Genomic DNA, 11,788 nt, shown 5'->3' on the forward strand with positions numbered 1-11,788 from the left:
CCTTCTCATAATCTTTTTTCTAGCTCAGAAGATGGAGAAGAAAGGCCTGAACATATTTTGTTTCCCCTGTCATTTTCTTTAGGATAGGTTGATACTTGTCTGAGAAGCAGGTTACCTTGCCTTCTGATAGATTCTACAGGACTCTCCTGGTGGAGGAAAGGTTTTTTTTTTCCAGGCAGAGAGAACCAAACCCTAAGCTCTCTGGAATTAGCCTGCTTCCATCTTGTATTGCAGATGCAAGACATAGCTGTGGGCTAAAAATTAGGGCTGTGTGAAGCTTCGGTTGCTGATTCGATTCGGCAGCCAAACCTCCAAATCTTAATCAAATCAGAAGGCCTATTAATCTCTGCAATTTGAATCAAAGCTTCCGATTTGATGCAGAGAGATTTGATGCTTCGGACATAGGCACAGCTTTATATGTTTTTTCTACTTACCTCAAGGTACCAGGCAGCTCGTGAGCGCTGAGATGGTGGGGCAGATGGAGTGTCTCATGGGAGCATGGGGGGTCGGGGGGGTCCCATCATGCTCGGCAGCAGATTTGGAAGTGTACCAGAAGCACTTCCAGTCCATTTCTGGGTCTTCCACGGAGCATGCAGGGGACCTCCCACATGCAGCTTGGCAACTGGTGCCTCCTGGGTCTGGGGGAGCACCCAGGGTCCCCCCGTGGCTGATCAACAAACAGGGGGGTACAGGAGGGGCCCACATACTTGGCGTTGGACCCAGAGGTGGACCAGAAGTATTTCCGGTCCACTTCCTGGTCTACTGCTGAGCATGCGGGGAGCCCCCTGTGGGACGCTCCATCTGCCCCGCTGTTGCAGTGTTCATGAGCCATGCCTGGTATCTCAAGGTATGTAGGAAAAACATAAACCTGTATCTATGGCTGAATTGCTGATTCTCCAAATCAGAATCGAATCTTCAGATTTGGATTTGCCCGAATTGAATTGGGACAATGATCCAAATCAACAAACTGAATCACTGTCCCCCAAATCAAGCTGAATCTGAATCAAATACAGCCTCCTTCACACACCCCTACTAAAAGTGATGTTTCTGTGTGACCTTTGTATTAGATAGGAGTAAGAGAAGCTTCTATCTGTGCCAGTAGTTCTTGGGTTTGCTGGAATGGGGATGTGTTAGGATCTGGGCTGATTGGACAATATCTTCTTAAGTTTCTTTCTTCTGAAACAAGATTCCATTTAGAAACTGAGACTTAGTGAAATAATCAATTGTCCAAGGCTTGAAACAGGACTGACACCATTGCATTGAATTTTCCACTTTCACTACCAACTTTATAGAATCCAGGAATCCATCCACAACAAATGGATAGTGGCTTCTTTTTTAGTAAAAACGTGAAGCTCTTTTGATGATTTAACCAAGTGGTTATTATTGTAGGGGTCACTGCTGAAGAGCTATTTTTATCTAGCTCTGTCTATGCAGTCTTTGAAAATTTCCCTAGAGATTTCCCAACCATGCTGTTTTCTCAAATTGCTGTTTACTAAGGAACCATTCTGCATTGACTTTTAGGAGGATGAAAAGAATCTTTGAGACTTCATAGTTTAAGACTTGTCAAATAAATCTACATCTCTATATCCCACAATATTCTTCTTTATGATTTCTGTGAAGGAGTGATGCTGGCAGATAGCAAATTCTACCTCACTTTTGAGGAAAAACATTTGTCTTTGATTTTAGTAAATTTAATCTCCAAAGCTAATTATTTCAGTAGTACCACCAGTTTCTTCCTACTCATTTCTGGAAGTGGGTGAGTAGAAACTCTTCCTGTTCTTCTATCTAATCGTTTCATGGTCTGAAATGGAGAATTCTTATCTTTGGGTCTGACAGCAGGAAATGAGGATTTAGCAAGATTTTTAGCTGTTTTCCTGTGATTTTTTTTCCTCTTTTGCCTTTTGTGAGCATGTTGAAGAAGTGAAGAGAAACATCCTGATGAGAGTGAAGATCTTCTTGTTGGGAAGAGAGTCAGCAAGGATGACACTCCTTACAGGACTTCAAAGATTTTAGAAGTGCTTCTAGAAGCTTGGGATTTAGCCACGGATTTGGGTTAAACGGCCTTGTCCTTTTCTTGGCTGGATGATGAGAAGTGGGTAAACACACACAGGGAGGAAAAAAATAGAGACAATTTTGGAAAGACTGGTGCACTGAGATGGACTGTATCTTTGTACCAGATACAGAAAAAGTAATCATCTATTCTGTTGCTTTATATGACCACTACATAGAGTACTTGATTTCATGACTGCTTGATGTTTGCATGTGATACAAATGGAACAGCATAAATTAATTACATTTTTAGGTTAACTGTAATAAAATTTCTTGAACATCATCTGAAAATGGTTGTCACAAAAAGAATAAAATCATATAGTATACGCCACAAAACCAAGTATAGTGCAAACTCTTCCATGCATCCATAGATTCAGAACAAAGCTTACCTCTCCATGATCTCTCCATATGTTGCCTTCCTGGTTCTCTCTTGAATTGAGAATGGTAGCTATTCCTAATTGTTGGAGGAGTATTTGTTCTGTAGATGACTGAAAGTTGATGGGACTTGTGTGATACCATTCAAGCTCATTAGCAGTCTAATAATTTCATTTTCATTAGCAGTCTAATAATTTCCAGGAGATTAAGAAGCAAGATCCTAAATCCTCTAATATGCCTTCACTTATGTATTACAATACTTAAAATTTAGGAACATTGTCTGTGCTTTGGAATGGAGCAGTGGAAATCCTAATCCATGGACTACTTCTCATTGAATGGGAGACTTAAGTACCTCAAGGGTGATCCATATCACTTAGTCACTCAACAGGAAAATACCTACAGCTAGCCAAGAGGAAATATCAGAACTGTTGCTCTTTCATCTGACCTGGGATTACAAGAAAGGTACTTCCATGATGCTGGGATCCATGTCATTCACACTGGAACCCCTATTGAGCCACAACTTCTAACTGACAGTAGCAATGATTTCAGTATAAAGCACAACAACCCTGTAGTCACTCTTGAACATGGCAAAGCTTGTGCCCATCTTCTCGACCTAATAATTTAGTGTTAAAAGTATTTGTCCATTAGGGATTTCAAACCCATGTACTCCACTTCCTAAGAGTGCCCTAAACACCAGGAGATGGGTAGGCTGGGCAGGGAGCTCCTGTTTCCTTTTGTTGAAGTGAAGAGGGCATTCTTCTGGGAGAAGGGAAACCTGGGTTCCAGTACCCAGTGCCAGGACTATTAACACCTTTTTGAAGACAGTCATTTTGCTAGAAACTAGAAGTAACTCTGACAGCAGGGGCCGGAAGCCAGGACTTTGCCCTCCCGGCCAGATGCTTTAGTTGTTATGTTAGGGTCAGCTTCCCTCTTGCTTTCTTTCTTGCTCCATCAATCTTGCATTCCTGGCTGCATGGTCACCCTGCTTCATGAGGAAGGCTGGAGAGCTCCCTCCCTCCATTCCAGTCTTGCCTTCAAGCCTTGTAGTTACAGTATTTGCTTGTCAGGAGGAAACATTGAATTTAAACCTCTTCAGGCTGAGAAGGGCTCTTGAACTAGTTCACTCACTACCTTGGCAATATCACCAATCACTATTATGCTATTATACAGTACATTTGGCACAGGCAAAAACAAAGTCAAATAAGTGCCTAAGTAACTTTGCTGACAACACAATAGGCACCAACAGACTTCTCAGTTACCTATATGGATCAAATTAGATTAGATTCAGAAGCTTAAATTCCCGGTAGGTTGCACTTAGGCACCTGGGTGTGTTTTATGGATTTGGTCCCTGACATCCAGACATTAAAGTTCTCCAGGCTCTTAAAAAGTTCTGTCTCTGGGCATGCCCAGAAGTGCCTCAGGTCTTTATAGGGGTGAGCGTCTTAGCCTCAGCTTAAGCTTAAGCCCTGTTGGGACCTACAAACTAGGTTTTCCTTTCCAATTTTCCCCAAAAGCTCAATATGGTTGATGTTCCCAGAGCATGCTTACTAGATTTCATAGAGTTCATAGATATTAGGGGCTTGAAGGGACCTCACAAAATCATCGAGTCCAGCCATAGGCAGGAAGTCTGCTGGGGTCAAATGATCTCAGCAGGATAAACATCCAGATGCCTTTTGAATGAGTCCAGAGTAGGTGCTTGCACAACCTCTGGGGGAGAGTCTGTTCCAGACCCTGGACACTTGGACTGTAAAGAAGTTTTTTCTTATGTCCAGTCTAAATTGGCCTTCCAGGAGTTTGTGGCTGTTATACCTTGTTATTCCTTAGGGAGCCAACTATTTTAAATCCATGTCCATGAGAAACTTGCAAAATTTAACGCAAAACTGTGCAATCTAGGTAAGTAAATAAATCAGTAAGTGGTTAAATAGATAAAAAATAAGCAAGTCACCACCAAAAGTGGAGCTGTGTTTTGGTTTTAAAGTGTTTTGGAGCAATTTGCTAATGCTGAATCCTTACCCTCTGGGTTGGATTGTTTCTCTCTGCTGGCATGCAAATGAAGGGCGTTTTTCAACAGAGGAGGTCTTTTGGAAAAAACGAAGTGATACAATAAACATCATAGAATTGAATACACTCCTCCAACCTTTGAATGAAAGCAATAAAAAATAATAACCAGGAAAGAATAAGGAACAACACGCACAGAGTTCTCTAATATCAAAATATAGCAATTTATTCAAGACACTGAATATGATCTGTTGATTCTCTCCTTAAAACAAATGAGCTACAATACACAAGGTGAATCTTGAGAGTGTGTGGGTAGGGAGAAAACAAAATAGGGGTTGATGTTGTTTCAACAGAATCTGGAAAATGCTTAAAAGAGAACCAAGTCTGGCTGCAAGTCTGACACAGACAATAAAAACTGCAGAAGCCAGAATTCAGAATTTCAGTGAGTGGCTGAAAGAATATTTCTGCAATTGACAAAGAACCACAATTTAAAAAAAAAGGCAAAAGAGGAACAGAGGAGCAAAAAAGAAGGGAAAAAGAACAAAAAAGGAAGAAAAAAAAAAGAAACCCCAAAAAAACAAAGCAGACCCTTACATTTGACAAAGTGCACTTCACTTGGCTCTAAAATTAGCTAGTTTTTATCTTTAAAAAAAAAAAAGTCAAAAGGAAATTTCTAAGACGTAGCATGGGATTAGTGCGTTTTTAACCCTGTAAGTCAGGCCTTTTAATGCCCCATAAGGGACCCAGTGTTTTCTACATTGAAGATGCAGTATCCTCCTACCATATGGAACTTGGGTATGTATTCAAAGACTGAAGCTTCACCTCAAGGACAGTTCCAAAGCAGCCAGTAAAAGTATCATGCCAGTAACATTTACTGGTTTAGTTTGGGTGTCGGCAACCTTCCACTGCTACAGGATGAAGCTTGTGGCCCTGTTGCAGGCCACAAATCTCTGCCTCCGAGAGCACCTAAGCTGCCAGCACTTGTTGCTGATCCCTGGCCCCTCTGCAGTGAGGGTAAGCTCAGGCATGAGAGAGCTGGGGGGGAAATGCTGAGAAGGGATGGGCGGCACAACACAGCTCTGTGCCATCTAACCTTTGGGCTACCCTGGGCCAGATCAGACCTATAAGGGCAGGCTCCAGCCTGTGCCTTAGGTTGCAGACCCTTGATTAAGTTGGTCACTTGGCCATTTCCCTTTCAGTTTTTTTTTCTTCTAAGAGTTATAAACAAAAACATTATATAAAACAACCCTGTAAAAACGATAATTAAATTATTTAATTGTTTTTTCATGCTGCTGTATCTTGTATGTCCTGCTTACACTTATATGAAGATTATCCACTAAGTACCATTGAAGGTTTTCTCATTGTTTTAGCATTTGTCTTTTGCCAGCTTTCAGTGCACCACTTGCAAAAGACTAGAAAACACACACAAAATTCTTTGGGATGACAACAGCTTTCACTTACAGGCTTGGATACTGATGAATTTGAAACTTGTGTTTTACCTCCTTACTTCCCTCTGTATACAGCGGATAACTTCGGAAAAGAAACCCCCTGCTTTGACACCTTTGCAGTGTCTGTAGCTAATATTCCTGGAATTGTCTCCATCAGCTATAAAACACAGGCACTGTTTGTGTCTCCAGAAAGTTGTGCAGGAAAAGTAATTGAACTCAAATCACTCATTCTCATCTCTCCACATGTTCAAATTTGGCTTGTTCAAGAGTCACACAAAGTGCAGACTTAAAAGATAGGGACTAGTCAATGCCTTGTGCACCTTCAAAACTAGGTGCTATTTGCCCATGAGTCCCACAGATATAGCCTAGAACTCACACACATCACAGGAAAAAAGCTTAAGATGCCAACCACACACGTATACACACTCACACAATTGCTCTATTGAGTAATCAATCCAACGTTCTTTATAAAACCTCACTGAAACTGTAATAAAGGTCAGTTTCCCCTTTGAACACATACTCTTTTTTTTCTTATTGTGAGTTTAAAGAGGTCAGGTAAATGGCTATTATAAAACAGTTAAAAATGTCATGTGATCAACTAAAGGCATGGTCTCTAAGGAAAAATAGACTAATATGAGTACATTAAAACAAGTACAATGACTCTTGCCACATCCAACCTTTCATTCTTTGGTGTAAACAGCAATAGTAATTAAGAACCAAAATCTCAAATAAATGTTTCCACCGCAGGACTAAATAATCCTCCTGGTAGTTCACTTGTCTTAATTAGCTACTCTCCAGTTTCATAACTTTTACATACAGTCCCGGAGTCACTGATGCTTTATTACAGTGAAAAGGCTGAGATACTTTATATAGATAATCTGGAAGAGAGAGAATATCAGAGGAAACAAAATGCTAATTCCATACACTAAGAAACTTGGCAATTTTCACTTCAGCATTTCACTGTTATGGACCTGGCTTGAAGGCACCTTTGCAACCTCCCAGTCCTGGGCTGGTCTAGGGCCTAGTTAAGCTCCTGGCCTGATCCAGGTGGATCTGAGGTACAGTCTTTGTCAGTGGTTTTCAACCTGTGGTCCGCAGGCCCCTGGGGATCTGTAGACTATGTCTAAGGAGTCCATGAAAGATAACTATGATCAATCAAAGTGTGTGAATACCCCCACTTACAATTCAAAGACCATTTGACATTCTTTAGAGGTCTACAAATGAAAAAAAGGTTGAAAACCACTGGTCTACATTATGGCAACATACTGGGGCTGCCCTATGGTCCACAGTACTGCCAGGAATCTCTCCATGTGGCCCTTCCCATAACATGCCTCTTCTGCCTCCAGCATGTACCCCCACCACAGCTTACAAGGGGATCTTTAGTAAGCAGGCTTTTAACTTTCTTCTGGCATGCCTATGCTGGAGTATCTACCCCTGGGTGGATAGCTGGCATTTAGAAACCTTCTTCTCTGCTTGGAGCCTTTCACTCATTAAGTGGATAAAGTTAGGATGTTACCTAAGATGTCCAGTCTTATTGGTCCTATTAAGTCAGTGGTACAAGTCCCATTGACTTAATGAGAGGAGGATCAACCCAAAAAGATGACAAGTAAAATAAGGGATGGAGGGAAGCAGAAGTCAAGCCTTATAGGAATGTAGGACCATTCATATAGGAAAGAAAATATACTACTCTTTTAGTTATTACCATGAGTATTTGTATATATGGACCCACAGAAATGAAAACTGTATTATAACCTCAAACTTCTAAGTTCATTTAATAAATTTAAATCAGCATCAACACAGAGCCACAAAAATGAAATCAAACTATTGAAACTTCTGGCTGCAGGAAAATATTTCTTTAAAAAAATGACTGATCTGTTATATCGAATGACAATTTTCTTACAGCGGTTATTCAGCTGGGGGAGAGGAGTAAAGGATACTGCATCTTTCATGTATCTTGGATTCCATTTGCATCATTCTTTTCTAGGAATTACACAACCAGTTTATCTTCAGTGGCCATTTTAGGCTTTTAAAATTGTTTAACATAAAAAATATTTTTTTCCAAAAATACACTGGGTTCTTTCTCTTAAAAGTCATCTTTCTCCTGTAAAAAGCTTCCCCGGCACTGCATTCTTATATAAAGCACTTATTACACAATTTGCTGAAAGTGCCCTTGAGACGCTAAGATCTGAAGCATGGAGGATTTTTTTTAAATAAGTGGGGTGGGGGGAAGAGAAGGAGAGAGGGAGAGAAAAGAAAGGAGAAACAGTCTGTCAGAAGTTTTCACCGTCATGTCCACCTGGCTGCATTTACTATGGGCACATAGGAAAAAAAGAGGGGGAAAAAGAAAAGAAAGAAAAGAAAGGAAGGAAGAAGAAAAAGTGGCAGGGAAAATAAAAGGAAAAAAAATCAGTTCCAACCTAAGCCTGGGATCTTCCAGACTATAATATTCCAGCTGATAGAAAAACCACTGAACAAAAAAGTAGTCTAGAAAATAGAAAGTGTTGTGATTACAAAGTTGCGCATTTCATCAGTACAAACTGGTCTTTGAACATCCTTTGGGAGAGCAACTGTAGTGTCCAAATTGGAAGGAAAAAAAATACAACACCACATGGAGGAGGATTTTTTTTTCCCTTTTGGTTTATCACAGCATTTTGCTTTTTTTGTTTGTATTTTTTTTTTTTGGCACAGCTTTTTTTCTCAGCCATCAGAGCAAGTTCTCAGATGCAAACAAAACAGTGCAATGTCTAGCTGGTGGCTTCATGCTTCCAAGGCTGAATGTTTCAGATGGAAACCATCCCCTCCCCCTCTGAAGTGACTGTGTTTTTACTCCTTGATGAAGGTTACGGACACAATACTAGACATCTGTGGCCAGGGAGAGTTGTTTCATTGTACACTCTAACTTTTTTCAAGTTCATACAGTTCTGGAGCTGTTAAGAATTGTTTTGAAGAGTGCTTCTCCCCACACATTCACTGCTGGTCCATTTGAAATTTCTTCTAAAACACTTCATTTTTACTTCCGCAGATCTAGAACACAAACCTAGAAAGATAGTGAGAAAAGGCTCAAGATTCAAAAACATTTTTCTTGAATGCTTTTTCTGGGTTCTTTATATGTATGTGTGTGTATGTGTATTCATATTGCATTATAGATTATACACACACATATACTATATATTTTATACAAGCTTATCTTGTCATAAGGCAATTTAGTAGTAACTGAGATAATGCATCCCAGGATATTAGTGAATGGGGAAATATTCTGCCTCTACCAGGTAGTGAATTAAAAGATGAAGCAGGCCCTTTCCTTTCCTTTCTACTTTTTTTATCTTCTCTATGATAATCTCCAGGATTTGTATATTAAGGATCATGGAGAAAGAAACAGTTACTGTCTTCTGAGCAAACACTAGTATGGAAAAACCTACTGAAGGACTTGATCCAAAGCCCTGTCAGTTGATAGAAAACTCCACTGACTTCAGACAACGCTGACCAAGGACCAACCAAGGCAACAGCAATTAATAGAACAAAAATTACTATTGTATTTTCCCCCCTTAAACAGGACTTCTGTGAATATAAACAAAAACAAAACTGAAAACGCATGACTATTCAAAGAAGGAAAAAGTCGGAATCTGGCAGCATTTTGGTATGCTTATAGGAAAGCATAGGTTTGCCCTGCCACTGAAAAGTATACTATGTTCTGTAGGCCAGTAAGATAATTTAATAATGGTTTTATGACACAACCTAAATGTACTCCTGAGAATAACTAAGCAAGTACTATGTTAGCAATCCGCAACAGGTTTGAAAAACCAACTGGAATCAAAAAAATCCAGGGTTGCCTGTCTTCTGAAAGAGTGATTGGGCCAGAAATCAAGATAACCGCCAGTGCTTGTGTCGTGTGAGTATATAAAGTCATAGCTTGCCCCACCTCTGGAATAGTCTGTACTTTTGGTTCTCTGTTCTTCTGGCATAGCAAACATGATGATCACTCAGTCAACTGCTGAGAAAAGTGCTTATTGACTTCTCAAGCTGCTGAGTATACTAAAGGCAGTGGCAGTCAGCTGTCAGTTACAGTACAACCTCATTATAACAGATCCACTTGGAAACAGGAGAAAAGTTTAAGGGCCCTGGCAGACATTACATCTATGGTGTGATTGTGTTAATCATGCTATGAATTTTAATATGTTACATGCTCAATGTTCAAATTATGCCATAATACAATGGCAAACCAGGCGCACAGATATTTTTCTTTTACTTTTACTTACTTTTACCAGGCACACAGAAATTTTACTTTTAATGTGGACATCTTTGTAACTGGTTTGTATCATTTGTGCTATGCCTTAAATTGAACATATGGCACATGTGCCAGACGTGGGGCTGCCCTGTGCCCTACTCCAGTGGCCACCTGAGCACTGGAATGGTGCATGGGGCAGCTCCAGGGGCCAGGATACAATCCCACCTGCCTGCTCCAGTTAAGGATCATGCTCAGCTGAGATTTGGGTTTGGGCAAGAGACAGTTCCAGGTCATGGTTTAGCCTCAGTTATCACAAGATCAGGATCTTAGAAATGTTATGCTCTATCCTAAACGCTGCATCCTGCCATGGACAGGTCATGTGCTGTTTGGGCTGGCACATAAAATGCTGAAGATCCCAACTGCAACATTAGTTTAACATTTGCCATGGCCTTTAAAGAAGGTATTTGGTATAAAAGGGTTAGTTAACTGGCTGCACCATAATAATTAAAAAACTGGTTCCCGCTCTTCTTGTTAAAAGTGGGAGGTCACTATAAGAAGTGTTGTTATAATGATATTGTACATATTGTACTATATTTCCAGTATTGTACAGTATTGTATTTCAGTGGCAATCATGATTAATTGGTATTTTTGTATAATTATCAGCACCACCACCAACACCAAGGTAAAACCTCTTCTTTACTCATGACTAAAGCTCTGGGTAGCACGTTGAAAAACTCCTTCTTTAGGTTCCATCTTAGGGTATATTTCTGCTGTAAGAGGGAACTTAAAGAATGAAAACAATGAAAAGAGAAAGTCTTAAGACAGCAAAGACTTTAAAATTTCTGCAACCTCCACAACATGTCGATGCATAAGGTTGATAATGGATGTGATAAAGATATTTTTAAAAATATTTTTACGCGAAAGGGTTTTTTTCGTTTTTGTTTTCAGAGATATTACCAATTTCAGTGGAATTCCTCATTTTAAATATAGGGAATACCCCTTAAACATAGACGGATTTTCAGATAGAAAAAGTTTATATTATCTATAGATATATCTGTTTACATTTATTAAAAAATATTCCATATCTCTGATCTTTGTCCATAGATAGCAGTAGTGCAGGAACTTATTGTTGACACTCTTCACAAGGCATATTTCCTCCAAAATATTTACAATAAATGATTCAAAATGTTTACCGATCCGTCTGATGCACTTGCTCCCACTTTATCTCCTCTAGCATTCCAACAGACTTCAAAGATGCCTCCAGTGCCTCTGTAGCTATGTACTAGAGTTCCACTCTGGAAAGCAAGCAATTGATAAATATTTGACACTTAATTTCTTTTTTTTTTCATTTTAAGATGTGCAACACCTGCAGTGTGCACTTGACATTGTGGGTCTCCTATTAAGTATATGGGTAAGTTTGCAGTGAGGCATTGATACCAAGGATGAAATCCTGGAACTATTCAAATCAATGAAGTTTTTGCCATTGATTTCAGTGGGCCCAGCATTTCATTCAGTTCTTCTCTGTGGACTTCACACTTATATTCTTATCAATAGCCCTCTTTCAAATCTGACACCTGCACTGCATGATTGAACCATATCAGTTTCACAGCTAGAAGAATCTCTGTGGTTTCCACTATAGAAAGAAATAGCTGATTCACTTACAGAACATTTTTTTTTATTCACTGGGGGACAC

The 11,788-nt window shown here is 39.8% G+C and overlaps 1 protein-coding gene across 3 annotated transcripts in view; it reads right to left on the bottom strand.

Annotated features, from left to right (window-relative positions):
* Positions 1–4,622: 4,622 nt before the first annotated feature.
* TBL1X (transducin beta like 1 X-linked) overlaps positions 4,623–11,788 on the bottom strand; it is a 317,070-nt gene continuing 309,904 nt past the window's right edge. For all 3 annotated transcript variants that reach the window (XM_090064019.1, XM_090064010.1, XM_090064027.1), the window contains 2 exons: positions 11,289–11,390; positions 4,623–8,907 (listed from right to left, as the gene is read on the bottom strand). In XM_090064019.1, coding sequence (XP_089920145.1) covers positions 8,881–8,907; positions 11,289–11,390 — 129 coding nt within the window. In that variant the 3' untranslated portion in view covers positions 4,623–8,880. The remainder of the gene's footprint in view (positions 8,908–11,288; positions 11,391–11,788) is intronic.

The sequence above is a fragment of the Crocodylus siamensis genome, chromosome 1, assembly GCF_052110815.1.
Source record: "Crocodylus siamensis isolate JL-2025a chromosome 1, ASM5211081v1, whole genome shotgun sequence".
Lineage (NCBI taxonomy): Eukaryota > Metazoa > Chordata > Crocodylia > Crocodylidae > Crocodylus > Crocodylus siamensis.